The 27,993-nt window shown below is 26.6% G+C and overlaps 1 protein-coding gene across 4 annotated transcripts in view; it reads left to right on the top strand.

The window, feature by feature from the left end:
- LOC129914520 (RGS domain-containing serine/threonine-protein kinase A) overlaps positions 1-27,993 on the top strand; it is a 275,189-nt gene that overhangs the window by 140,637 nt on the left and 106,559 nt on the right. The window contains exons 1-3 of one of the 4 annotated variants that reach the window (XM_055993815.1): positions 9,754-9,923; positions 17,274-17,336; positions 21,816-21,845. In XM_055993815.1, coding sequence (XP_055849790.1) covers positions 9,812-9,923; positions 17,274-17,336; positions 21,816-21,845 — 205 coding nt within the window. In that variant the 5' untranslated portion in view covers positions 9,754-9,811. Of the gene's footprint in view, positions 1-9,753; positions 9,924-17,273; positions 17,337-21,815; positions 21,846-27,993 lie in introns of those variants that run through there. The other 3 variants (XM_055993816.1, XM_055993817.1, XM_055993819.1) reach the window with 3 other exon arrangements.

Here is a 27,993-nt window from a genome sequence, read left to right as displayed (position 1 = left end):
ACAATAATATTTACTGTTGTTTTAATTGTTAGTTATAAGCTAGATAAAATAATGGTTGACAGGTGTTGTGGTTTTTTTTTTTTTTTTCTTATATCGTTGTTTTGGTATTTTTTGATAAATAAATAAATAGCTTATAGACAAATAAAATGTGTAAAATATTTACAACGAATTTGTGCTTTCATGTTTTGTTTTGATTTCATTTTATTTTTTATTTTGAATTTTTTTTTTTTATTAAAAATAAATATTGATGCTTTTTTTATCAAGTTTTTGCAAATTTTAAACTTTAAAGAGTTCATTTCTTTATGAACTTTTATAGAAAATGATTTTTTTTATTACTTTCTTTTTATTTCTGTGCCATATTATGATCAATATATTTGATTAATAACGGGTTATAGTCGTAAAATAATGATAAGGAAGTTCGGTCATGAGTTTGATTAATAAAAGAAAAAAAAAGCAATTATTGTATAGGTATTCTCGTCAATACTATTAGCTCAGGGAAATTAGTCAAAATATGGGCATGAAATCGCATTTTTCGCGGGACAAAATTTTTTTCATGGAATGTGTTCGGGGGGTTGTCCTTATCATAAAAGTCAATTTGTTGGGAAAATTGGAGTTTGGGAACAGCCGCCATCTTGGAAAAGAGATTGGTATCGTTTTTATTGAATAGCTCCATTGTTATTCATTTTAACAAAAAACGACAAAGGTAAGACTTATTAACAATAAAATTATCTAAAAAATGATATACAAAACAATTCCGTGAGTTGATTAAATAAAATTTTATAGATGGTTAAAGTGCGGGTTTGTGTCGCAAGGTTGGGGCAAAATGACATTTTTCCATATATCTGACGAACTTTTGATTTGTCTAGGTAATTCTTCAAGAATGAATTATAGTACTTATAATTATCTACAAAATGAGCCTACAATCGTTATTGTAACCATCATATTGTAGAAGTAATCTAACTCCGAAACTCTCCATGTACTAGTTAAAAGTGAGAAAAAAGCTAGTTTTTTGCTAGTAGGCCTAGCAAATTTTGGGAGTAGAGGTATAACCAAAAAATAAGTACGCAGTTTTGCAGCCATACGCGTCTTAATATCGATTTCAAATGTCTGACAACTCTAATTGTGTGCTTTATACGGTTTTCGGGGGGTTAAATAACGTAAGTTTTCTAGTTAATGTGAATGGGCTAAATTTATACTATTTGAAATTATAAATAAACAAGCTGGTGCTCTTTTATTTTTCCTAAATCTAGACACCCCAATCTTGAGGATGTGACCAATAGAACTCAAGATATAAGCCTTTTATGCGATTATGTTTTAAAAACGTTTGTGTTTAAATTTTTGTTTGTTTATTTGAATTGAAAACCCCGATATGGTACTTAAAAAAAGATTATATCTTGAGTTCTGCTAGCCGCATCGCCAAAATTGAGGTGTCCAAATTTAGGAAAAATGACAGAGCATCAGATTTTATATTTATAATTTGAAATAATGTAAATTTAGCTCATTCAAATTAAATGGAAAACTTACATTATTTAACCCCCCGAGAACCGTATACAGCATAAAATTAGAGTTGTCAGACATTTGAAATCGATATTAAGACGCGTATGGCTGCAAAACTGCGTACTTATTTTTTGGTTATACCTCTACTCCCAAAATTTGCTAGGCCTACTAGCAAAAAACTAGCTTTTTTCTCACTTTTAACTAGTACATGGAGAGTTTCGGAGTTAGATTACTTCTACAATATGATGGTTACAATAACGATTGTAGGCTCATTTTGTAGATAATTATAAGTACTATAATTCATTCTTTAAGAATTACCTAGACAAATCAAAAGTTCGTCAGATATATGGAAAAATGTCATTTTGCCCCAACCTTGCGACACAAACCCGCACTTTAACCATCTATAAAATTTTATTTAATCAACTCACGGAATTGTTTTGTATATCATTTTTTAGATAATTTTATTGTTAATAAGTCTTACCTTTGTCGTTTTTTGTTAAAATGAATAACAATGGAGCTATTCAATAAAAACGATACCAATCTCTTTTCCAAGATGGCGGCTGTTCCCAAACTCCAATTTTCCCAACAAATTGACTTTTATGATAAGGACAACCCCCCGAAAACATTCCATGAAAAAAATTTTGTCCCGCGAAAAATGCGATTTGATTTACTAATTTCCCTGGGCTATATCCTATTTCTACTTTTGTTTGCTTAGAGCAAAGTGTATTTATTTTGTCGATAACGTTTCACCGACTGATGGCGCTTGATTGGTTTCAACTAAGGAATGTGTATTAATGATTTACCTAAGAGGTTTTGATTTATTTAGTTCTTAACTTTTTTGTTCAAATATTTGAACAATTTGTTTAATACTTGACCCATTCAGATGAAACAAGATTTTAAGTGGTACCTTACCTACCACATTATTTGAAAATATTACTTATCCTCTAACCTTATCTTATAAACATATTCAATATTAAAATTATTTTTTTTTATTGGAACAATTAAGCGCTGTCAAAGTAGGTAATGTTAAAATTATTAAAAAAAAAAAAAATTAAATTTGTATTTAAATTTTTTTTTATGGAAACTTTGTTTTCATGAGTTGATTAATAGGAGTTATTTTCTTTTTTATATCACTCCAATTTTTTTTTTGTATCAATCAATTTCCCCATTGAAAGAAAAGGAAAACACTCAGGATAATCTATTGTATCCTTTAAATTCTTGGTTCCACTCCTAAATATAACATAATTGCTAGTTTTCAATCTGGTTCCAATTTCCTAACAAAGTTTTTGAGATGATCCGAAAATTTTTCTTCACCTTAAAAAAAAAATTTTTAAAAAATGTGTATCGAATTTGTGATTCCCATGGCAAGGGCAATATTTTTGATTTTTCATAAAGTTTATAATAGAACCATTTTTTATGATTTCCTGTTTAAAAAAAAAAATTACATATTTTATGGACGGCTAAGTTTCTTGGTTTTTGTATTTTAATTTTTACCAATTTTCTTTTTTGTTTAACGTTTTTGTTTTTGATTAATTTTCATTTTCGTGTTTTCTTAAAAATAAATCACTTCCTCTCTAGATAATTTTTAGACTCTTTAGAATCATAGATCTTATAAAAATTAAAATTTAAATTTTAAAACAAAATGTATGCCAGATTAAACATTCAAACATTACTCAACTTAAGGCGTTATATCTAGTTGTAATTTAAAAAAAATATTTTTTTTTTTCATTTTTTTCAATGTACGAGAATATTGTCCGAACATTTCACATTGATACGGTAATTCTTTTTGGAGAAAATAAGAGTATTTGTGAAGACTTTTTAGCTTAGTTTACATGTTTTCCAAACATTTTAAACGGGTTTTTCTCGAAACGGAGTTTTCAAAGTCGGTGAGCAAAATTTCTCCTAAACGGCTGAACCGATCGACTTGAAATTTACACACGAAGGAATTATTTTTCTGACCATAATTCGCTTTTTTAATCCAATTTCCATACATAATTTTCTTATAAGAGTAATATTTTTGTTGTTACAAATTGTATATTTTTAATGTTTTTGATTGATTGGTCTACACGTACTCACAAAGGAAAAGGATTGCTTAGAATTTTTAGGCTCTTTATGTAAATTTTAACAAAGCTTTTAATTTAATTTGATAAAATATTTAATAAAAAACTTAAAAAAATATTGTAAAATTAGCTTCGAAAACATCTTTTTAAATTATTTTAACTTGCAAAGCAAGTATGTAATTTCATTTTTCATTCATTTTTATATTATATTTTTTTTTTAATTTTTGGAGTCGTTTTCTTAAAAATTTTGTTTGCGCATATACACAAATTTTAAAAGGAAATATTAATTGACAGATAAAAACAAAACTGCAAGAAAGTTCATTTATTCAAATAATAGGTATAATTTAATATGGTAAATGATTCATATACAAACCACAAACGAGACACAAAGTCTGAAGCTTCAAATACTCAATTTGTAATTGTTTTGATGACATCGTTTAAAAGAAGAGGAATTTTCAACAAATTCCAACTAAAGTAGTAACCCATAATTAACACTTAACTATTGAATAACAAACGGTCGGTGGTGGTCTACCACAAAATTAACTGCAAATTAATTACTTATTCGTAGTTCAATTAATAAAAAAAAAAGAACAGAATAATGATTTTTAAATAAAGAATTTATATTTCTCCTTAATAATGCATATTTCTAACTTTTGTTTTCACATATTTGTTTTTTATATTCCCACGATTTCAAATTCCATTTCTCCTATAAAAAACTCTCTAAATTCCTGTGAAATGCAACTTTGTAACATTTGTTGTTTTTGAATGAAATGTATCAAAACAAGGTTAATTACTTGAATCAAAAAAACTTGCAAAACTAGTTTTTATTACATTTGCCTTAAAAGGTTTACCATATAATACCATAATCCCAATTAAAATTGCATTTCAATAAATTAATTATTTATTTCAAAGTTATAAGAAAATATTTCCCTAATTACTCCGATAAGGGCAAATAACAAACTAAATAACATACCTACTCGATCCTAAAATCTACGCGTGTGTTAAACTGGAATAGAAAAATATAAAAAAAATATAAAAATTACAACTTTGATATGAAATAATTAAATAAAGTTTATCTAAATCTGTGATGAATGATTGACTCGTTTCATCATGTGATAATAAAAATTATTTATTTATTTGGTGCGAAATATTTTTTTTTCTCCTCATAAATGTTTATAGTTGTTGTTACGAGTATATCCTAAATATTATCTAGTTTTTTTTTTTTCTAATAACAACTAAAAAACTTGTTTGATTTTTAATCAGAAAACGTTAACTTTATTTATTTTGACCTTTGTTAACAAATTCACTCATCTTTTATTCCGATAAAGTGAAGAAAGAAACAAAATTGAAGAAAATCTTTTTTGAGTTATTTATTGGTTTAATGATTTATTTTGCTTAATAAGATTGATGTTCCTATAGAATTTTTTAAATGTATTTTTAATTTGTATACAAAACATTGTGTTCCTTCCCACGCAATCACCTCGAACGCGATCAAGTTTGAAAATATAAAAATTTATGATTTTTTTTTCTTTTTTTATCTATTAAGAATGTAAATTTTAAAAATTTTCAGAAACATTTTATAGTGACGTGAATTTTGTCCTCAAAATATTTAACAACAAAACATAAAAACATTTTTTTACATGGATCGTGTTTGTTTGTTTTTGTTTTTTTATTGAGTTGTGGTACTTAAAATAATTCTTAAGAAATTTTTGAGAACATGAGATTTCTATGAAAGCATTTGTCTGACATCAGGGATCAATGTCCTCTTTTTTTTTAATTTCAAACGTGTGACATTTTCAAAGGTTATAATCATAAATTAAGGCTTTTTCTGATTTTTAAAAAGTCGTAAAAAGTCTTTACAAAAACTGTTACCATGCAAAGATTCTTGTAAAACAAACAAAACACCGTTTCTTTCCCAGTTATAAAAACTGGAACATGCAATTTACCCATCAAACCCTTCGTGACTCCAACAACTGTCTTCCAACCACTAATTAATAAATTCTATACAATTAATATAAATTCTATAAACCTAACTATGTTCAGGCCAAATGCGTGCGACCTAAAGAATTTATGTATTTAAGTATTTTCTGCACCCAATTATAAAAAATAAAAAAAAAAATTATGTGTTGTAAAACAACACATTTTGAAGATTATCATTAAAAAAAAAATCAACTGTAGATGATCTTAAAATGATAAGTTGTAGTCTAGGTGTTATTTAGACTTTGTTACTACTCATGCTATTTGCTATCTTAGCTCTACGTAACGTGTGAAAATTGAGGTTGATTTTGTTCTGATTTTTTGTTTTTTTTTTGTTTGTTTGAAGTTGTTTATCAATTTCGTTTTGATAAATTCTCAGCTTTTTGTTTTTTTCATTCTCACACAGTCATAGTCATAAAAGTTTAATGCTTCCGCTATTAAAATAATAAAACTTTTTTTTTTGCTAAGGTTGGTTAAGTTTAATTAAAAATTATATTAATTATTTTTCATTCAATATATTCATTTAACTTTTTTTTTACTTATACCTATGATAGCTTGTTTTTGTATTTAAATACACTTTTAATTGATCTTAGGATTTAATTGATTTAAGATTCTTTGTAAAAGATATAAACGAAAATTAAAATGAAGCATTTAATATTTCAATTTACAAAAGGACTGTAAATTTGTTAAAGGTATTTTGGAGTGTCTTAGTTTTGACTTAACTGGACCGGAAATTAAATGATGATTTTGGGTTAATTTATGTGTCATATCATAACTTAATATTAATATTGGACCGAAAATGATATTTTAAACTTGTAATTTAGGATTCATAACCAAACCAACAACTTTGTTTTAATACTGAATTTTTGTTTTGGGATACAAATTAATGGTACTTTTCGTATACGAAAAAAAAAATAATTTTAAGAAAATGAAAAAAAAAACTTTTGAAATGAAAATAGGTACCTACATGCACAATATTTTTTGAACCTTAATATTTTTATAACAATCGTTTTTTTTTTTTTATTTCTGACATTCTCGCAAACAATTTTATCTGTTGTACCTACAATATGGTTTAAGTGACCTTAATTTAAAAATTTAATTTAATTTTCTTAAGTATCAATTTTGGATTTTGTAAGATATTCAAGTTATTTTTTTTTCCTAAAAGGATCTATACAATTTTTTCAATTTTGTTTTTATTTTTGGAAATTTTGTATCTAAATTTAATTTTTAACGGCTTCAACAATTTTTAAAACTTTGTTACGTATCTTTTAAAATGAATGATAAAATTGAAATAAAATTATTCTTTTATGAATGCTATAAAAAGCTTTATCATTCTGATTAATGGTTGAGTAAGACCAAGTACGTGTAAAAAAATTGGAACAATTTTCAAAATAAAATAATAGGTAATACATTTAATTTTGAATAACGCAATCTGTTTTTTATTTTTTTTTGCAATACGATTTTTTGTAATGCAAAATGCAAAAAATCAGAAATTAGAAAAAAGTGCACGGCCTCTTTCTTAGAAACGAAACTATTTTTAATGTAACGCAGGTTCATTCATTTTCACGTTACATAGAATATATGTATGAACAGATACAAATTTAGATTTATTCAATTTGCGGCTAGTCCTTGTGCCTTAATATTTGCACCTGTTATACTCTTGGACCTATTATGTCCAGTGGCAATAATATTTTGCGAAGAAACAAAAAAAAAATTATTAGCATTATGTTGGGAATAACATTTAGGATAAATAGTATAAGAAAAAGGAAAAATAAATTGCCCAAAAACAAGTAAGTTGAAGTGGGTGGTTGGGCAAAAAAGTGGGGTCTGTGTCAAAAATAATATTTTTTACGATTTCTGTGAAAAGAAGACCTCCTTTACATAAAATATAACTGCTAAAATTGTAGATAATGTAAAGATCTACAACTTTTACTTCAATCATTTCTTATATATGTAACCTACCTCAAAAATAGTGAGAAAAATATAAAAATACGATTTTTTGGTTCTTATTTTTATCTTTTACAATTTACAACAATAGTTGGATTTTAATAAAACTTAGTTTACACTTTTTTTATGTTCTTTACCTAATTTTAATGTTTTTTTTTTTTTTGCTAAATTCAATTTTTGACGAAGTCAATTTTTAAAAAATAGACTATTTTAAATCAAAAAAATTACTAAACATATTTTTTTTTTTGCTTTTTGAAAAGTTTGGGATGCCGTGTTTTAGAATAAAATCTTTAATTATTATTGAAGACTATGTAGAAAAACTACGCTCTTAATTCAAAAAATATTTTAAAAAAATATTAATAAACCGTATTCTTGCAATTTTCTCACTACTGTTGAGGTAATATAAGAAATGATTGCAGTTAAAGTTGTAGATCTTTTTATTATCTACAACTTTTGCGTTTAACTTTTTATGGAAGGAAATCTTTTTTTCACGGAAATAGTAAAAAACACTATTTTTGACATTAGATTGCCTTGATTTTAGATTTTTTGGAATCAGTATTAAAAAAAAATTCGAAGTCATGTATCATATGTGTATATAATACCATTGTCTATTATTGCTAATTTTGAAAATCTCCATTTCGCGCTTTGACCTTCAAAATCGTTACTTGCGGACATGAGATTTTTCTAGACTTTTGAGGTATATTATAGAATGCCAAAACGAAGGTATTGAGCAAAAAAAAAATTTCTATTAGCATTCATTCCGAGGTTAAACCCTTATTTGACTGGATTATCTTTCAACCAATTTGTTTGTTGGCAATTTATTTAAACCCCTTAGTTTACCGTTTATTCAAAATTTTGCCACCATCCTTAATAATTTTTTCAACTGTTGCCTTCTGAAAACCAGATTAGCACTGGTCAAATAACCAACACCTGTATACCAAAAATGAATCGAATCGCAATGATCCTATCCTCCCCTTGTTAGACGTTTTTGCGTTAGGGCTAGAGTTCGATGACTTGGGTTTGTTTTTGGCGTAATATTACCAATAACTCAATAAATATCAAATCACAGCTTCTTGTTGCTATCAATACAATCAGTAAGATTTTTGGCCTTTTTTCCTTGCGAATTGTAATTTTATACCTTTTATACCATTTATGTTGAATGATAAAAACCAGACATTTTGACCTCCAGTAGGAAGGTTGAAAAAAGCCACAGCAGTAAAAAGCGATGACTGAGAAATGTACATTATCGTTAAGTTAATAATTTATTTAGGGCAAACATTTTTCAGTAGACAATTGAAACCAATTTAAAACCAGATTAGTTCTTTATTATTCTTCCTTCCATTTTTTTTTTCTTTAATTAAATAAAATTTTCAATAGTGGTAGACCTTTATAAACACCACTTTTTAAGAATTCTTGTTTCATTTCATATGAACTAAATATTTTTATGCATTTCATTTTGAATGAACTAAAACTGATATAAACAAATGAAGTCCAATTTTTGCTAAGGAATTTGTTTCACCATAAAATGATATCTCTCCTTCCATAAGTACGTACTCGTACAGAGTACGTATTATTAATTTTTGGAGAAAATTATGAAACCCATAAAGTCATTCGTCCTTGTCAATGTCTCTAATCAATCACACATATCACAAAGCAATTCAATTGATAAAAAACCAACCCAACACAGTACTTTATAATCTTTAGTTTTTTACTTTTGTTTGTTTCTAACCTACGAGAGTGTACTTAACTTATAGGTTGTTAACTGCAAACTACCCTTACGTCAATTCAACATCAATACCGCTTCACGTACACCTACCATTTTTTTTTTATTCTTTTAAAAAATTCAAGTGATTTTTGTGATAACTGATAAGATTAATCACATAAAAGCCGTTAAATCAGTTTTTCGCATTATCTATTTTGTTCTATAGGGATACGCTTATTTTTTTTTTGTATAAGAAAAAAATAATTATTATTATTTGTTTATCTTATCCACAAGAGTTACAGTGTTTTGTGCTTTTTATATCGACAAGTTATGTGAATGAACGAGTAGACAGAAAATCCCAACACACGATAAATGATTGATAGATTGATTATTAAATTACTGTTCCAACGGAAAATGTCGTCACAAAGAGAAATAAATGCCACCTGTAATATCAAACAACCATTGTGAATGACATTTAAAGTTTCAAAAAAAAATTAAAATCTTTGTCACAAATCTTTTTTCTTCAACAAAATAACTTTTAGTGTAAACTTGTGATTGTTGTGTGATAAAAGTTGTATTTTTTGTTCTTTGTTAAAATAATAAAAAAAAAAATAAAAACAAAATTATCATGAAATTAAAAGCAGCTCTCGGAGTAGTTTTGGAAAAACTACACGCTGGAGATAATAACAATTTCATTAACAACACATCAGCGACCAATAATGATATCGTTTACATCAGAGGTAAGTTAAAATTAATTTTTGTGATACAAATTGTGATAAAAGTTATAAGAAACAACCACTTCAAATACATTTGTGATTAAAATAATTTGAAAATAAAAAAAAATCACACCTTAAAGTAAAAAAAAAATTCTTTTACTTTCTCAAGGATATTTTATAATTCTTGTTTAAACAAATAATTTAATCACAATTAATTCATCTGCGGTCAATACACTTTGTTTTGTTTTTTGTTTTGTCTCCATTTTGTTTAATTTTTTTTTATTTTGTCAAAAAGTGATATCCTGATTGTATAATTTGAAGATTTATTTTTTTTTTGGTTTGAAAATTTTATTAAATTAACTTTTTGACACTTACATTGTTAAACAAGAATTACATTTTACATATATACCAAAATGATTAGCAACAAACAATTTTTACTTAGGTCATAAGACGTTTTGGAAAATGTTACCAGTTTTTTTTCTTGTCTTTTTTTTTTTTGTAAAATAATATCATTTACCTACGTTACGTTTTATATTTATTTAAATCCATTAATTTAACAACACAACGTTGATAGGGTTGAGAGAAATTAGTGTTAATTGTTCGGAAAAACATGTTTTGGTTGACTTATCATTTTTCTTATAAAAAGATAACAATCAAATAAAAAAAAAATAATGTGAATATATTTACAAGATAATTATAAGATATTTAGATGAAATAGTTAAATAATGAAGTTAAAAAGGTTATGTGAGAAAAAGTTAACGAGAATTTAATGGGAAAAAATAAATTTTATAATTTTTTTTGTTTTTGTTTTTCTTAATATTTATTAAAAAGTACTTGATCTGTAGGTGATTAACGTGGGATAAAAAAATCTTATTATTTTTTGAATAAATAAATTAACATAAGAACAATATGTAACAGAGTGTGAAAATATAGTTGTTAAAGTTTGATTAATAGATTCGTAAATTTCTTTGAACTGATTGCACGTATCAAAAAAGTTGTCAGGGAACCTCTACTTTTGTCTAAAATTTTTCTTTGACAACTAAGTCATTTGAGAAGCATTTTTTTACTCTAAATGAATTTGTAAAAATATGTTTTGAAATGAAAGCTATTATAAAAAACATAGTGACGACTTTTTTTTAGAACGTCAATTAATGAACAAATCGTGTAAAATGTTTGGGAGTTTTATGGAAAAAAACCTTAATGCCTTTCTTTTCTAATTTTTGAAAGTTGCGATATTTGGACTCATCTCTCTTATTGAAAACCCTGCAAAACATTCTTTGCAGGTAGTATTTAAATTTATAATATGAGCACAAAGTATTTTGTAATAAATTCGGAAAAAAACGTTATTTTTTTTTGTTTGGTTTTGTTGTTTTTTTTTCTGTTTATTTAATATCTAAGAACTTTGTATAAAAATATCATTTTAAGTTTATGAGCTATATATTAAAAAAAAACTGATATTTTTGACTGTTTAATTTTTTTTCAAATATGGATGTCTTCTAAAGTCTAAACGATCAGAAAATAAAATGCACGACTGGGTCGCACGAACTTGCTCTTTGGGTTCAAGTTGCTAAAATGCTTAGGACTTTTTATATAGAAATTTAGTAAATATAATTATTGAAGGTATGTACATATATAAAAATAAAAATAAAACATAAAAATCGTTTTTTAAATAATAAAACAGAATCTGAAATTAAATTGCCCTCCAAAACAAGTATGTAGTTTCATTTGTTTTATTAAGATGTATTTTCAAAAAAAAAAATTCAAAATCGTTAGAGCCGTTTTTTAAAGAACTAATTTTTTATAAATGATTTTTTGGAAAGAAAGTTTTAAAATAAAATTGGTATGCTATTTTGTAGAAATCACTAATCAACATCTAAAACCAAAATTTCAAAAAAATTCAATGTCCCGTTTTCGAAAATTTGATTTTTCCAAAACAAAATTTTTCAAATTTTTTTTAAAAATCCAAAAATAATTTTTTTCAAAATTTTATTTTTGGCTTATCTACAAATCATATACATGCTTTCTTACTTAAAACTTCGTTTAAATCGTATAAGCAGTTTCGGAGCAAATCGGATTAAAAAAAACGGTTCTATGGCAGCTACCGTTATTAATGATTTTCAAAAAAAAAAAATTCATTAAAAGATAGACCTTGTCTTAAAATTGCCTTTGAATTTTTTTTAACAATATCGTTGGAGCCATTTTCGAGCAAATTCAACTTTAATAAAATCGATTTATGACAGGTACTGTTATTTTTGGTCCAACAAAAATTAATTCCAAAAACCCCTCTGAAGAGTCGCCAAAAAAAGCTACATACCAGGTTTGATGTCATTCGGTTCATCCGTTTAGGCTGTAACTTCGTATACAGACAGACAGACGGACTTCCGGGACCCACTTTTTTGGCATTCCCTATCATCGTAATTTCATGGAAAAATGTTATCTCAACTTTGTTTTTACGAGTGCATAACTTGATATAAGAGTACCTATATCGCAAGTAAAAAAATAAAACCATGTTTTTTCTTTGTTATCATCTTTCTTAGAGAAATTTATGATTTATAAGTTTTTTATATCGGCCATTCTATCGTCACAGGTGGGGCACTTGGTCAATAAATTTACTATTTCCCTTTTAATCCTACCAATTAACGGTTCTTGCCATATGACCAAAATTAAAAAGCTTATTTCTCAAAAACGTCTCTAACGATTTTGAATAAAAATATAAAAAAAATATGCAAACAAAATGAAACTTTTCACATAAAAAAAAATATGTTTTGGACCGTTATTAACGGTACTTGCCATAGAAACTTTAACTTCATGTCTGACTTTCTCCTCAGTGATACTACCGGTTTCAGTAAAAAATTTTTTAAAAAAAGGCTTTGGTATAAAATTATTCAAAAAAATTATTTTTGTATTTACCTTTTTTCATTTTTTTTTTTCAAAAATCATTTTTTTGGAAACAAACCAATAAATATAATTGAAATTTTGTTTTCATGTGACTTTTTAATGGCATACCAAATTTTTCATTAAAATTTTTTTTGAAAAATTTTATGGAAAAAAAAACTTTTTTTTAAATTCGACCTTAACGATTTTCAAAATTTTTTGTTATATAAGAAATCAAATGGTATACTTCGTATGAAGGTCAAAATCATTTAAAGGAATTTTTTCGTAACTTTAAACCAAATTTTATATTGATTTTTAAGTTTTTTGCTTTTAAAGTTCTTCAAAGCTCTGTGAGCGATCGACTTTTTTTCTTTTGCAATTATATCGAAACTACATTTTTTGACCTGGTACCTTGGAGGTCTCGGAAAATATCCTATGCTCCCTACAATTTTCACTATTTGGCCTTACCTATGAAAAATATATTTAGTACTTACACACATTTTTCTTTATTTTGTTTTGTTATAAAAAAAACTTTTTTATCTGTTTAACAAAAATTATTTGTAATTCGATGCCGCCCACTGCGGCGTACCTCCTTCGTGTGCGAATGGTATGGTATTAATAAAATGCTTGGGGTAGTCGTGGTGTAAAAAAATTAGTTTGACGTTTTTTTTTTTATATTTTCATTGCTCCCGAAAATTAGGGATGTTTATTGAAAACTGTTTTGAGGCACTGTTTTCCTCTACAGAATCGTCAAGCTTGATGGACAATATAGTTTTCACACACCTACATCATTTGAACTGTTTTTGTTAGTCCCTTGCCGTCTACATATCATAGTACTATAGTGAATCCTTAAACGGAAGGCTAATTATTTTTGGGGATTTTTTTTTTTATTTTAGCATTGCAATAACAACTAAGCACTTTAATAAAAATATATTTTAGAATTTATTCAAGTGGTTCAGTTTCTTTCAGTTACAAATGTAGCAAGTCACTCTTTAGATCCATAAATAACTAGAAATTCAATCGTGTTGTTTATTTATTAAATTTTATTTATTTTCATTCACAAAATGAAATTTTCCACGATCTGAATATAATTTAAACTGCTTTAAACTGGATTCAATTAATTCAGCACTATTGATAATTTGATTTGTTAATTACTCAATATTTATAATTTTATTTATAAATTATAATTGTTTCTAGTTATTATGGTATCGTATTATCGTATATCAAATAAGTCCAGTCAGTTAAATACGAGTTGAAGATATTATCAGACATATATTATATTTGCTAACAAGGTAATTTTTATGAAGACATTTTACAAGACAGGCTTATCAAACAAAATTCCCTGTTCGATATCATTATCTTGCCTATTATTTTATTCCTTTATAAATTTATTATTTTGTTTCAAAATGAAAGAGTATTGTTAAATCAAGTTTTTTTTTTGCTTGTCATTCTTTGACGTTGCTGATGCAATTTTGTTCTGCAATTATTTATACCTACATTCAGTTTAATTTAAGATTTTTAATAAGCAAATGAAAAAAAAAAAACTAAAATTGTGAAGATTGATTAAGTCAATCTGAATTCTAAAAAAAGAAATGCAAGGTCATTTTCTTTAATTATATTATTTAATTCTTGTTCATAAATATATTTTTTTGTTTTGTATCAATTAATCTTTAAACATTTTCGTTTATTTCTTTATTATTTTGTCAGTATTTACTATGAATGAACTACAAGTATAATTTTGTTACTAAGAGTTAAGTAATTTTATATTTTTATGACATACAAAATTCAAACTTTTTTCTGATAAGATTTTGACACAAAAAATAAAAATGTGTCTAACCTAAGAACTGCTATAAATTGCTTTTGAAGTAATACTTCCAAAAAAACCACTTGTCTCCCTAGTTTGAAAACCATATAATATGGTCGTACTTCAGATTTAATCAATTTGGCGTTAAGATAATGGAAAATTGAAATAAAAAGTGAAGAATATTTATTACAAAGGCTAAGTGACGGTTCCGATATTTTTTGATACCGTACCTAATATATTTCAGGAATAATAGAAAAAGTTTGAATTGTAAAAATTGGTTCAAAGTTATCACTGCAGTTCTGCTTTCCGATGTGAATTTAAAGTTCCTATTGTTTGTAAGCAATTATAAAATTCTTTTACATAAATTACTTAAGTATTTTTGTTCAATTATTAAAAAAAAAAAAATTAACCTGAAGAATGTTACTACTCATACTTAAGTATCATATATCTCCTGAGGCGTTTGCACTCTTATTACAATCACGATTAAATAATTTTCATAAAGTCTAAAGTTTCTTATTTCTCATATGATTCAGATACACTTTGAATAGACAAGAGTGTATTTAAATGATGACTTCTATAAGTTCAATTTGCGTTAATTTAAATTGTGATTCATAATAAATTAAAATATGTACCTATTGCGAAACGTATTAAAATTAAACTATATGGTTGAATAATTTAGTGATTCATTGTGATGAGTTATGACTTATGAGTTTGTTTTGCATGAGATATGTATATACTACTCTGAAAAAAATATATAAGAAAAATCAAGCCACCCTTATACAAAATGTACCTTATTATTACAAAATGTTGTCTCAAATTAATAGAAAAATTAACAAGCTCTTTGTTTCACTTCAACTTGATTTTTGGAGTATTTCATCGTCACGGGTAAGACATTTGCACAACCAATTCACTGCTTCCCTTTCAAATTCTGCTCTTAATTACACAATTTACTTACTACATAGAATCTTATGATACCAAGGGTAGAATTTTTAATCAATTAAACTCTTAAAAAATATGTCAAATTACTTATTTTTGAAAACAGTCGATGTCTATTTGCCGTCACTGGTGGGATGAAAAAAAAAATCGTTTTAAGACAGAGTAGGTACTTAGCTCATACTATAAGAAGCTAATTAACATAAAAAAAGATTGTTTTGCATATAAATGTGATTTATTGATGTCACAGCTGGAACATTTGCAATTTGCTCTCCAAGAGAAGAGTGTTTAAGGTTTCTTCAAATACTTTTCTTTATGTTGGAACAGCATAAAACCCCCTACACCTGATTGATTAAGACTGTTAATCTAATACTGGGTAAAATTCTAGCTGAAAATTTTTTTTCTCCGTTTTTCTTCACTTTTTTTTGGTTCGCCAAATGGTGCCAGAAGGTCAAAAGTCCACAGGCCAAAATTGATTTTATTGACCCATATGGGTACCTAGGTTAAAAGTCCACAAATCAATTATGGACTTACAACCCAACCAATTTGGTCAAAAGGTCACACAAAATTCCTGTGGGTTTTTAGCCTTTTGATTGCCCACTACTTTTGATCCAATTAGGAGGGTCAAAATTCACCATGCTGCTGAACTCTACTCATTTTTTTTTTGCTGTCTCTGAAGCCCACGTCAGTTTATGACCGAATCTTCTTCATTAAATTTTCAAAAGCCAATTTTATAAAATAACTTTCAAAAGTAGTTTTGAAAAATTATAAAATTGGTATTTTTGAAAATTTTTTGAAAGTTGACACGTGTATTTCATTTTAGAAATTAATTTATAAAGTAGTTTTCCAAATTTTCGAGGGAATTTCTTACACTAAGGGCCAGTTTGTTCACAGTCGATTATCTTTTAACCAAGGATTATTCCATAGAAAAAGCCTTGATTAAAAGATAATCAAGTGTGAACAAACCGGCACTAAACTTTAAAAACAAACCTCGCATCAGTTTTCGGAAAAAAAAAATCTTTCATATTTCATATTTTAAAAACGAAAGTCATGAAATAATTTTAAAAATTTAGTTACCAATTCTTCCTCATTGTTTAAAAATTTATATTTCTTAAGTAGGTACCTTTTACCCACAAACTTTTTGAAAATATGGAGTTCTGGATCACGAGAGCCAAAAGTCACTTTTGGCCTGTGGAGCTATGACCCTTCATCTTTTTTTTCGAGAATCACATTCTAATGGAAAATGATGAAAGAATGATATTCACCTTATTTCCTTGTTCCCTAAAAATGTTCACTTGTCCCATAAAATTAATAAGAAATCCAGAACTAAACTTAAAAAAACCGCTCATTGTCCACCGAATCAGAGCGTTAAGACGCTTCTTTCTGGTGCCCTATTTGCCATTTCAGTATAGTCATTTTTCAAAAACTGTTGCCGTAATTATTGGTGTCAATTTTACTCAAAAGAAGTTACTTCTGTTTGAAACCTACCTTGCAATAGCAGCTTTTATAATATTTACATCCATTTTTTATAATGGAGTAATGGTTATAGAGACCTTTAATGACATTTCTTTAATAACCCATCTGTTCAGTTCACATGATGATAATTTTTCTATTGACAAAACTTTGATTATAAACTTATCAATAAACTTATCAAAATCCATTAACCATAAAGAACCTGTTTTTTTACTTCAATTTTATTAATTTCCATTTAATTAAAATGAAATAATTAATTTTTTTTTTTATTTATCTCTTTATTTTTACAGCCGTTGGAGATGGGAGTGACGTAGATAATAATGACAATACCCAAGGAACAGTCAATGATACTGGTAAGTTTTCTGTCACAATATTTTCCAGCCACTCCACATGAGCTGTAAAATAATTTATTACACCTATAATTGTTAAAAATTAATGTTAACTTGAAAATCTCATAATAAATTATTTTGTATATTGTTTAACAAGTTAATGTGTGAGGGCGAGAATAGTAAACAAAAGTTATGTAAAAAATAAACAATAAATTATTTTTATTTTTATTTTTTTTAAATAAAATTCACGTCGTCGTTTTGTTGCTCTTCGTTTCTTTATGTTGACAAAAATATCAACATGCCCTTGTCACTTACTAAAATCTATTCTCGTGAACGCAATCATTTTACAACAAAAAATATTAGTTTTTTTTCGTAGTAAGTTTTGTCATATATTTTTTTACGAACTAAAAGTAACTTCTGGGTAGATATCGTCTCGTCGTTATTGCAAAAAATGCGTAGCAAAAATAAATATCTCAAATTTAATTTTAATTTCGTCGTCGTTGTTGGATGTGCAATTTTTTTTTTCTTCAATTTTTCCATCATCCCCCTTAATTGAGATGGATTAAGATGATAGGACCGCGACAGCACCACTTAAGAGCGTGATCTTCCAACTTGTCTTCAATTCAATTAGGCTTTAACTGTACCGTGCGCATACAACTACTACAATTTGTATAGAAACAAGTGAGGCAAAGAGTATGCGAGTTTGACTAAGACTTATGTTACGCGACTTATATCTTCGACTCATTTTAAAGTTGATTTCAAAGTCAGGAGAAGTTATTATTCACAAAGATCATTATATTTCCAATTTAATGTTGCTGATTAGCGAGCCCGGGAGTGAAATGCTATAAGAAGCAAATTGTTTTAGATTTGAAATTGGGCAATTATATTGGAAGTTTAGAGAGAGAGAGGGATTATTTTGAAACTAGTTTCTTTTTGTTTTATTGGCGTATGATGGTTTATTGAAGAAAGTTTAAGATAGAATGCAAGCATCGTAATCCATTACTTATAAAATGTTATTGGACTTTCAACCAGATAAAAGTTAACTTAGTTCAAATAGCAAAAATTGCAGTAAGTAACGATTTTTTGTAAAACTGTTTTTATAAGTACCTTCTTTTTTTAGTTTTAGAGACTTTTAAAACTGTACAAAAAAAAAACAACTAGGGTAGTAAAGTTTCAGTTGGCATTTGAGTCAAAACCAAAAGCTTGTCAAAGAATTTTTGTTTCAAATGAGCTCAGTTATAATTCATTTTTCTTTCAATACAACAAAGATGCAATTAAAGTTGCTGCTATTAAAATTGAGACTTTGTCTTAGGCGACAAGGACAAATGTTTATTTATAGCGCCTACTCACATTCTAACTTTTAAAAATATTCGGTATTTTTTCTCTCCATGGAAAATGGAGAAAGCTGTAGAAGTTTATGTCCTTGTAATACATTTGTTAATCAGTCTTTTATAGAAGATTTACAAACAAGATGTTACTTTAAAATGGTTCCATTTCATTTAATCACTTCTGTAGGCTAGTCTATTTGGAATTGTATGCATGTTTTCTTTAAAAAAACACACATTCCAATTTTCACAAAAGTTTCTAAAAATTGAAACACCAGAACTACGACCTCAAAATTTTTGAACCGAATTGTGTCAAATTCGTGCCTCCATAATTTCTCCATGTTTGTCAATCCAAAAAATTAGCTTGTCTTCCGTTCAAAAAAAAAAAAAATTAAAATCGGAAAAAAAATAATTTTTTATAGGAAGTCTAAAAAATAAAAATTCGTCTAAAATGTCGAGACAGACTTTTCTCTAACACATGTATAAAACAATTTTTAATCGTTTGTTTACCTCGATTTCTTGCCACATATCAAGAATCAAATATTTTAAAACCAAATTTGCTCTGAAAAATTCAAAAGTCCCCAAAATCTAAAAAAAATATATTTTTGTTTCTGAAAGACTTTTGATATTCAATACCTACAACATATTAAAAACTAAAGGTGAACAAACGATTGCAAATTGGCTTTGTACGTCTTTCTAATTTGGGTGTTTTAGACGATTTTTCATTTTTCAGATTTCTTGGTGTAAATTTTTTTTGAAAATTTGGGAATGCCAGTTTTGGCTTCACGAATCTTCTAACCTCTTATGCCTTATCTACTGAATTTGGCTAAAACTTTTGTAAACGTAAACAAATTTTTAAAGAAGCTGTTAAACATAAGTTATAACTTCTATACAAATAAATTGATTTTGAGTTCTGCATATAAGAGCCTTAGAGAAGTTTTAAACTGCTGTTCCCTTTATATGTACGAGTAAATAACAAACAATTTTAATTTTTTAAATTTTTAAAATTTTTCATTGAAAAAAAAGTAAAAAAAAGGTGTTTTATCGCTGTTCAAGTAAAATGAGGTACATAATTTTAATTTCAAATCTGAGAAACATTTAAACTTTGTATACGGTTTATGCTAAAAAAAATTCTTTGAACTCTTTTCAAAATACCTAGCACCTCATTCTTCAAAATACTTTTGGTGTGAAAGTAGTAAAAAAAAAAAAAATTCCGAAAAATCCGTTAACTTACCAAACAAATTATAACGGACAAAGTCATACATTTAAATCAAATTTTGAAACAGTTTCCATTTTTAACGGTGATTTATATTCAACATACATACATTCCACATTATATTCTACCACACTGTGGTTAATAACAGAAAAAGCTTTAGTAGTCAATATTTGAACCAAAATACTTCCCTGAATCTCTCCACTACCTATGGTGGAAATAAGAGTTGTAGCCACTGCAATAACCGTGTGTTAAAATGTGTTATACACCTCAAGTATTGCTTCCTATAAATATGCTACAGAAAATAAATAAATTTTGGTTCATTAAGGATTTTTAATGTATATGATTAGGAATTTAAGTATCGAATCAAATAACGATTTTCCAGTTCAAAAATCTTGATAGAATTTTAAATATAAACTTGAACATAAAGCTTAATTCAGTTTTTGCTCTAATACTGGAGTAACTAAAGCTTAGATTTTGATGATCTTTTTCTTCAAACGTCGGTAATTAAAAATACTTTAAAGTCTATAGATTAAAAATTGCCGGTGTTGCCGTTTTGATTTTTTAAATTTAATTGAAGATTTTTGTGAACAAAAAAAAATTTTTCAAAAATGTTTCTATAATTTCATAAATTAATTGATGCCAAAAGATTGTCTAGGAAATTCAAGGAAAAAAAAAATATGGGAGTGAGGGACAATCTTCCATCGTTCAAGCGATAGATGCAATTTTCTTAAATAATTGACTTCAAACACAAAAAAAAAATATTTGAACACAACGGCAACACCTACAATATTCAAATATACATTTTTTAAAAGCTAGAAGCTTAGTCATATTTGTAAAATTAAAATTAACTTAATTGAATTAAGGGCTTTTGAAAGAATGGTAACCGAACTAAGATTTTTGAAAAAAAAAATTATTGAAAAAATTTTAACATGTCGTTTTTTAAATTTGGTCGTAATATAAAATGCATTTATTTTCAAATTTTTTTGGCCGCATTTATTATGATTTCAAATTATAAAAGGAAATGTCAATATGTATTACGGTTTATGAAAAAAATTAAAAACTATTTCATTTTCGAAGAACTTTTTTTAATAAAAGTTTAGAAAAAAAAATTTAACTTATTTTTTTTTTAAAGTTCAACATCTAAACATAAAATTATTTTTTATTCATTTAATAACCCTTACTTTTGAAAGTTAAATAGCAAAAATCTAAAGTTCTTATTTACCAAAGTCTTTGAGAAAATTAATTATTTCAATGCCAAAATTCAGTTTTTATCAAAAAAAAAAACCCATTGAAGTAATTTTTAATTTTTTTTTTTTTCAAAAAGTGATATATATTACCTTTTCTGCTTCGGAATTCAACTGATACTATTTATGGCCGAAAATTTTTTTAAAATAAATTCATATTTTATTAGAAAAAGTTTGGAAAAAAGTTATTTTAAATTTTTTTAATCATTTTTTTTTTTAATTCTGAGTTTGAGGACCATTTTTTTAAAAACTCTTAATTAAATTTAGTGGATTTAAATTTTAGAGATAAGAATGAGCTTCTGGCTTTTTAAAAATGTATATTAAAATATTGTAGGTCTTGCCGTTGTTTTCAAAATATTTTTTTTTGTGTTTGAGGTCAGAATGTTAGAAAATTGCATCTATCGCTTAAACGATGGAAGATTGTCATTTACTCCCATATATTTTTTTCCTTAAATTACCTAGAGAATCTTTAGGTAATTAAAAAGACTTTAAAGTATTTTTAATTACCTACGTTTGAAAAAAAAAAATCGTCAAAATCAGAGCTGTTTGGCCGGGTTCGATAATAATTTGCTTTAGTTACTCTACTATAATAGATAATGTAGGATTGTAATGAAGTTTTTTTTTTCTTTTGAATCAAAATAAAAGTAATTTTAACATAAGTTTTTTTTTTGTTTAAAAATAATTACATTGAGATTTATATATTTATCAATTTTTACAGATTCAGAACTTTCCTCGCTTTCACATGTCGGTAAGTCGACATTATTTTTTTTTTTCAAAATTATTTTGTGAATATTTCTAATACCTACTAAATTTAAATACTTAACATTTTTAAAGGTTGTGGTGTTTTGTATTAACATTAATTCTCTAAAACTGATTTAGCAAGGAAAAGTTTAAACAATTTAAGTGTATAATGATAATAATTACATTTTTTTATCAGTAGGTACCTATAATATTATATCGTCCAAAAGAAATTTTAATGTTTAGAGCTTAAAACTTTAAACATTTTATTTAAAGTAATAATAAAATAAATTTGAAATTTTCAATATTTCTTGATTTAAAATTAAAACAAATCGAGCTAGATATTTATTCCTTAACTATTACCATTTGTATACAAAATAACTTAAATTTTACTTAAAAATTAATTTAAAAATATTAGGCCCAGTTTGTTCACACTCGATTATCTTTTAATCAAGGATTATTCCAAGGAAAATTTTCATTTCATTTAAACCTAAATTTGTTTTAAAATAATATTGATTTTATAAAAGATTTATGTATGTGCATTTGCTTTGAAAAAAGTTACACAATTTTTGTTTTTTTTTTTCAAATTTATGTATATATGATTTTAAATTTTAACACAAAATATTGAAAAGCAACGAAAAACACAAAATTTTGTATTTTATGGACATCAAATTACATTTAAAATGGAAAGTTCTGGTTTACATAATTGTTTTTGGTGGCTACTTTTTATGTTTTGGGGTGCAGAACGAGTATAAAATTGTCCAACAAAATTTCCAATGAGAAATTTACAAAAAAAGTCCGAAAGAACGTGTTATTTCTTTGTTATTTTGAAGATTTATGTAAGTTAGCGCAAAACAAAATATCCTATCTTTGACTGAAATCTTCAATTCAGAGCTCTTTAATCATTTGCAAAAGAATATTTTGCTTTATTTTTAACGAGTCTACAATGGTCGGAAAAAGTATTTTGACAAAATGAACATTTTTCTAACTGATGAGAATAATCTGTAACGGTTAAACATAAAATAAGAAAGTTGACGGTTATTTATTAAGTATATTATGGTAAATCTCATGATGGTCAATGTCAGTCATATAGTTGGTATTATGCTTCTATGCTGCATTTTTTGTATAAAAAGTACTAATTTTTGATTGAAAAAAGTATTTTGACAAACGTTCTTTTTCAACGTTGGTAAGGTAAGGTAATGCATTTTACGTGTTTCAAGCACGTATACAACGGACAGACTTGTTAAGCCCCGATTTGTAAAAAATTGGGCAAAACGGCGGAACTTAACATTGAAATTAGTGCATCTTCTGTTGCAAGTCATAATTTCTGTGTGTCTGTTAAAAAATCTGTGGAGAACTGAATTTATAGCGGGAAACTAAAAATTACCAAATATACAAACACAAAAATATAATTATTATACTATTCAAAATTTACCACAAACGGACAAAAAATGAAAAAAATGCACTTACAAAAATTGAAGCATTTTGAAGAATTCACTTTATCGCGGATTGACTCCAAAAAGTCTGAATTTGGAAATGCCATTCTTTCATCAAAAACTTTGTTAGCAAAAGTACCCTTTGCATTGAGCTCAAAGAAGACAATTTTACCATGTTTATGGGAAGATAATACAGTATTTATCTCATAAAACAAAAATCGAAAAAAAATTGAATTCTCAAAATGACATGTTGTTGTGCTTTTCGCTTCTGGAATAAACTTGACCAAATTTTTACGGAGCTTCAACAGTTCCTTTTCGTTTCCCGGATCATTGAGATAGAAATTTGTGAGAATGTGGTCCATAAAACTTTGTTTTTGAATGAAAGAAGCATATCAATATGTTCCTTTGAGAATTAAATTTTTTTCGATTTTTGTTTAATGAGATAAATACTGTATTATCTTCCCATAAACATGGTAAAATTGTCTTCTTTGAGCTCAATGCAAAGGGTACTTTTGCTAACAAAGTTTTTGATGAAAGAATGGCATTTCCAAATTCAGACTTTTTGGAGTCAATCCGCGATAAAGTGAATTCTTCAAAATGCTTCAATTTTTGTAAGTGCATTTTTTTCATTTTTTGTCCGTTTGTGGTAAATTTTGAATAGTATAATAATTATATTTTTGTGTTTGTATATTTGGTAATTTTTAGTTTCCCGCTATAAATTCAGTTCTCCACAGATTTTTTAACAGACACACAGAAATTATGACTTGCAACAGAAGATGCACTAATTTCAATGTTAAGTTCCGCCGTTTTGCCCAATTTTTTACAAATCGGGGCTTAACAAGTCTGTCCGTTGTATACGTGCTTGAAACACGTAAAATGCATTACCTTACCTTACCAACGTTGAAAAAGAACGTTTGTCAAAATACTTTTTTCAATCAAAAATTAGTACTTTTTATACAAAAAATGCAGCATAGAAGCATAATACCAACTATATGACTGACATTGACCATCATGAGATTTACCATAATATACTTAATAAATAACCGTCAACTTCCTTATTTTATGTTTAACCGTTACAGATTATTCTCATCAGTTATAAAGATGTTCATTTTGTCAAAATACTTTTTCCGACTGTTGTATTTCGGCCTTGACGCTCGCAAACGTTCCAATGAATTTGAGGCTTTTCAAATTTTGTCAGTTCGAGTAATTTTTCAATACTATTTGAAATACATTCACGAAGAAACTGTGAAAATTTGAAAAGTAATATCTTGCAAACCATTATCCCGACACATAATGATTTATTATTTTTTTTAGGGCAGTGACAGACCCTTTTTGTTAAAAATAAGTCTAAAATAGCAAAATCAACAAAAACTAAAAAATTGACGTATCATTAGGACTTAAAAAAAATTACTAGAGTAAATCCTTTGAAAAATCTCAAAAAAGTCTCTAAATTGTATATTGTGAAAGTTTATTTTTTTTAGTTCTATGATTTGGATATTGCGATTAGTCTTCAAAGTTAGGTCAAATGTTAGAACATCATATTTTTTGTACAAAAAAACTTTAAAAAAAAAAACAGTTTTAATGCTTTTTGACTGTACTGTTGAAAGCTTTCATTTGAAATGTAGATTGTGGAACCTAATAAATAATAAGCTTAATTTAAGCTTTTCGAGAAAACATTACCATTCCTCATAAATATACACCCAAACATAATATTCTCAGGAGAATTCAAATTTTCCTACAATTCAATTGCATACTTTTGGATGTTTAATGCCCCTTAATATGAGCTTTAAGTCTTCTTTTAGAAAGGGGTGAAAAAAGTTTTGTTCCCTATTGATTTGTCCTTGAACTTGTGTTTTGGTTTTTAACATTTTGTTTTGGTTTTATTTTTAAATTGAAATGAGTTTTGGTTTTTTTAACATTTCAAAAAATATCGAACCAATTTTTGGTTTTTAACGTTTGTTTTAAAAATTCTTTCAATAAATTATTTCTTGATTTTATTTAAATTCATACTTAAGCAACAATTATAAAAAAAAAAAAAAAAAAAAACAAAAGACAAAAAGACAAAAATGATTGTTATTCACCTCTAAATGGAATTTCTTTGCAAACAAAACAAGTAACGAGAGTTCACACAAATATTTTGATTTCTCTATCAAAACCGATAAGTAGTCAAAAAATGGAAGCAAAATATGTATAAACAAATAACAAAAACCAAAACAAAAATAATAAAAATTTCTTATGAAATAATTTCATTCATTAGGTATATCAATAGCGGAATAGAGGAGAGATAAGTAACTTTCTTGTAACTTGAAAGATTTAATATACAATCTATATTACACCCCCTCCCCACCAAACACTCGACAAAACCATGATCATCCATTCATAACCCACCCGTATAAAGTGTGAGTCTATACGTAATGAGATAGGTCTTATTATTTTTCTCATACCCTCCTTCTCTTCGTATATAGTTGCCAAGGCTGAATATTTATTAAAATTCAAATGAAAAATTTCCATCTCTGCTTGCCAACAAAACAGAAGAAAAACTTTTAAATGAATATTGCTACTAGTCAAGTCAGATTAAATGAACACATAATTGGCATCATCATATGCGGGGTATACCCTCACTTCTGCATGTGATTCTACACTCTTTGAAGCGAGTCCATGTGTCTGGGGAGTGTTTATTAAAAAAATAGTGTTGTATGATTCTGATTCAAGATTTTAAGATATAAATTATCAATCTTAGTGAAAGACTTATGGAAATATGAAAAAAAAAATAATTCAATTAATAAATTATTTTTAGAATATCGGAAGATTATTATCAGGAACGGATGTTTTTATTTTTGCGAAGGAATCGAATAAAATTTAATTAGGTTTTCAATCTTATCTTAAACAAAATTTGATCATTTAAAATTAGCACAATAATAATAATAATAAGAGAGTATTGTTGTCAGTTATTGATAAAGTTTTCAGTTCAAATTTTATTCAAAAATAGACTTGACTTTGTTTTTATTTTTGACAATTTCATGTCAAAGGAAGTCACTGCGATAAGATACAGAGGTGCCGGAATAGGAACTGTTGACATAAATAACCTTGTTTTTTTTTTTTTAAGACAGCCTTTGTATTCCTTTAGAAATTGATAACATTTTTTCAAAAACAATGAGGTGAAATTGTCACACAGAGTGAATCATGTAAGTCAGTGATTTTGAGTATTTTGAACTCTGAATTTTACTTTGAATACGATTTTGAGCTTATCAGTACATCGACTATAAATTCAATCGAATCTTCTGGAAGATAGTATATTTGATGAAAACCGTTGTATCATGATGATGACTTATCATTTACTGTAAACGCTTTTGACTAAATCGATATTTTTGTTAGAAAGTTTTGTTTTTGTGTGAAAAATTTTCGTTTTAATTTTAGTTAATTTGAGGGGTTGGGGTCAAAATTCTGACGGCGTCAAAATTCTTTTGCCAAAATTCTGCTTTTCAAAATTCAAATTTTACTTTACAAAATTCTGCCAAAAATTAAAAAAGGGTTTGGGTTTTGTAAAATCATCTTCTAGCTAAATTAGCTGCCTATTTGAGATTACTTACTTAGAGTACTTTGTCATTTTTACTTGCGATATAGGTACTATATCAAGTTATGCATTCGTACAAAAAAAAAAGTTGAGATAACATTTTTCCATGACATTACGATGGTAGACAATGCCAAAAAAGTGGGTCCCGGAAGTCCGCCTGTCTGTCTGTCAGTCTGTCTGTCTGTCTGTATAAGGAGCTACAGCCTAAACGGATGGACCGATTAATGTCAAACTTGGTATGTAGCGTTATTTGGCGACTCTCCAGAGGGGTTTTTGGAATTAATTTTTTTGGACCAAAAATAACGGTACTTGTCATATACCGATTTTAGTAAAATTGAAATATCTCGAAAACGGCTCTAACGATTTTAAAAATTCAAATGTTAGTTTTAAGCTAAGGTCTATCTTTCAAAGAAAATTTTTTTTTTGAAAATCATTATTAACGGTACCTGCCATAGAACCGTTTTTTTTTTCAAATCTGATTATCTCCGAAATTGCTTATTTGATTTCAACGAAACTTTTTTGAAGAAGCATTTATATAGTTTAAATATAAGCCAAAAACAAAATTCCAAAAAAATAATTTTTGGACTTTAAAAAAAAATTTGAATTTTTTTTTTTGAAAAATCAAATTTTCGAAAACGGGACATTGAATTTTTTTTTAAATTTTGTGTTTAGATGTTGATTAGTGATTTCTACAAAATGGCATACCAATTTTATTTTAAAACATTTTTTACAAAAAATTATTTATAAAAAATTAGTTTCTTAAAAAACGACTCTAACGATTTTGAAAATTTTTTTTTTCTAAAAATGCTTCTGAATATACCAATCAAAACTGCATACTTGTTTTGGAGGGCAATTTGATTTCAGATTTTATTTTATTTAAAAAAAAAACGAATTTTATTTTTTTTTTTTCAAATTTCTATATAAAAAGTTTAAAACATTTAAGCAACTTTAACTCTAAGAGCAAGTTCGTGCGACCCAGTCGTGCATTTTATTATCATATTTTAATATTCATATTTTTTTGTAAATCAATAAATTTAAAAATATTGAGAAAAGGTTTTTAATGAGAAATATCTTCGAAAAATAATAATTGGACATTATTTAATTAGTCACATAAAAATTGATATTCAAAACATTAAAAATAAGAAAAG

The sequence above is a fragment of the Episyrphus balteatus genome, chromosome 3 (assembly GCF_945859705.1).
Source record: "Episyrphus balteatus chromosome 3, idEpiBalt1.1, whole genome shotgun sequence".
NCBI classification, from domain to species: Eukaryota; Metazoa; Arthropoda; class Insecta; order Diptera; family Syrphidae; genus Episyrphus; species Episyrphus balteatus.
Note: the sequence above shows the minus strand (reverse complement) of the source record. Positions and strands in the feature narration are given on the sequence as shown.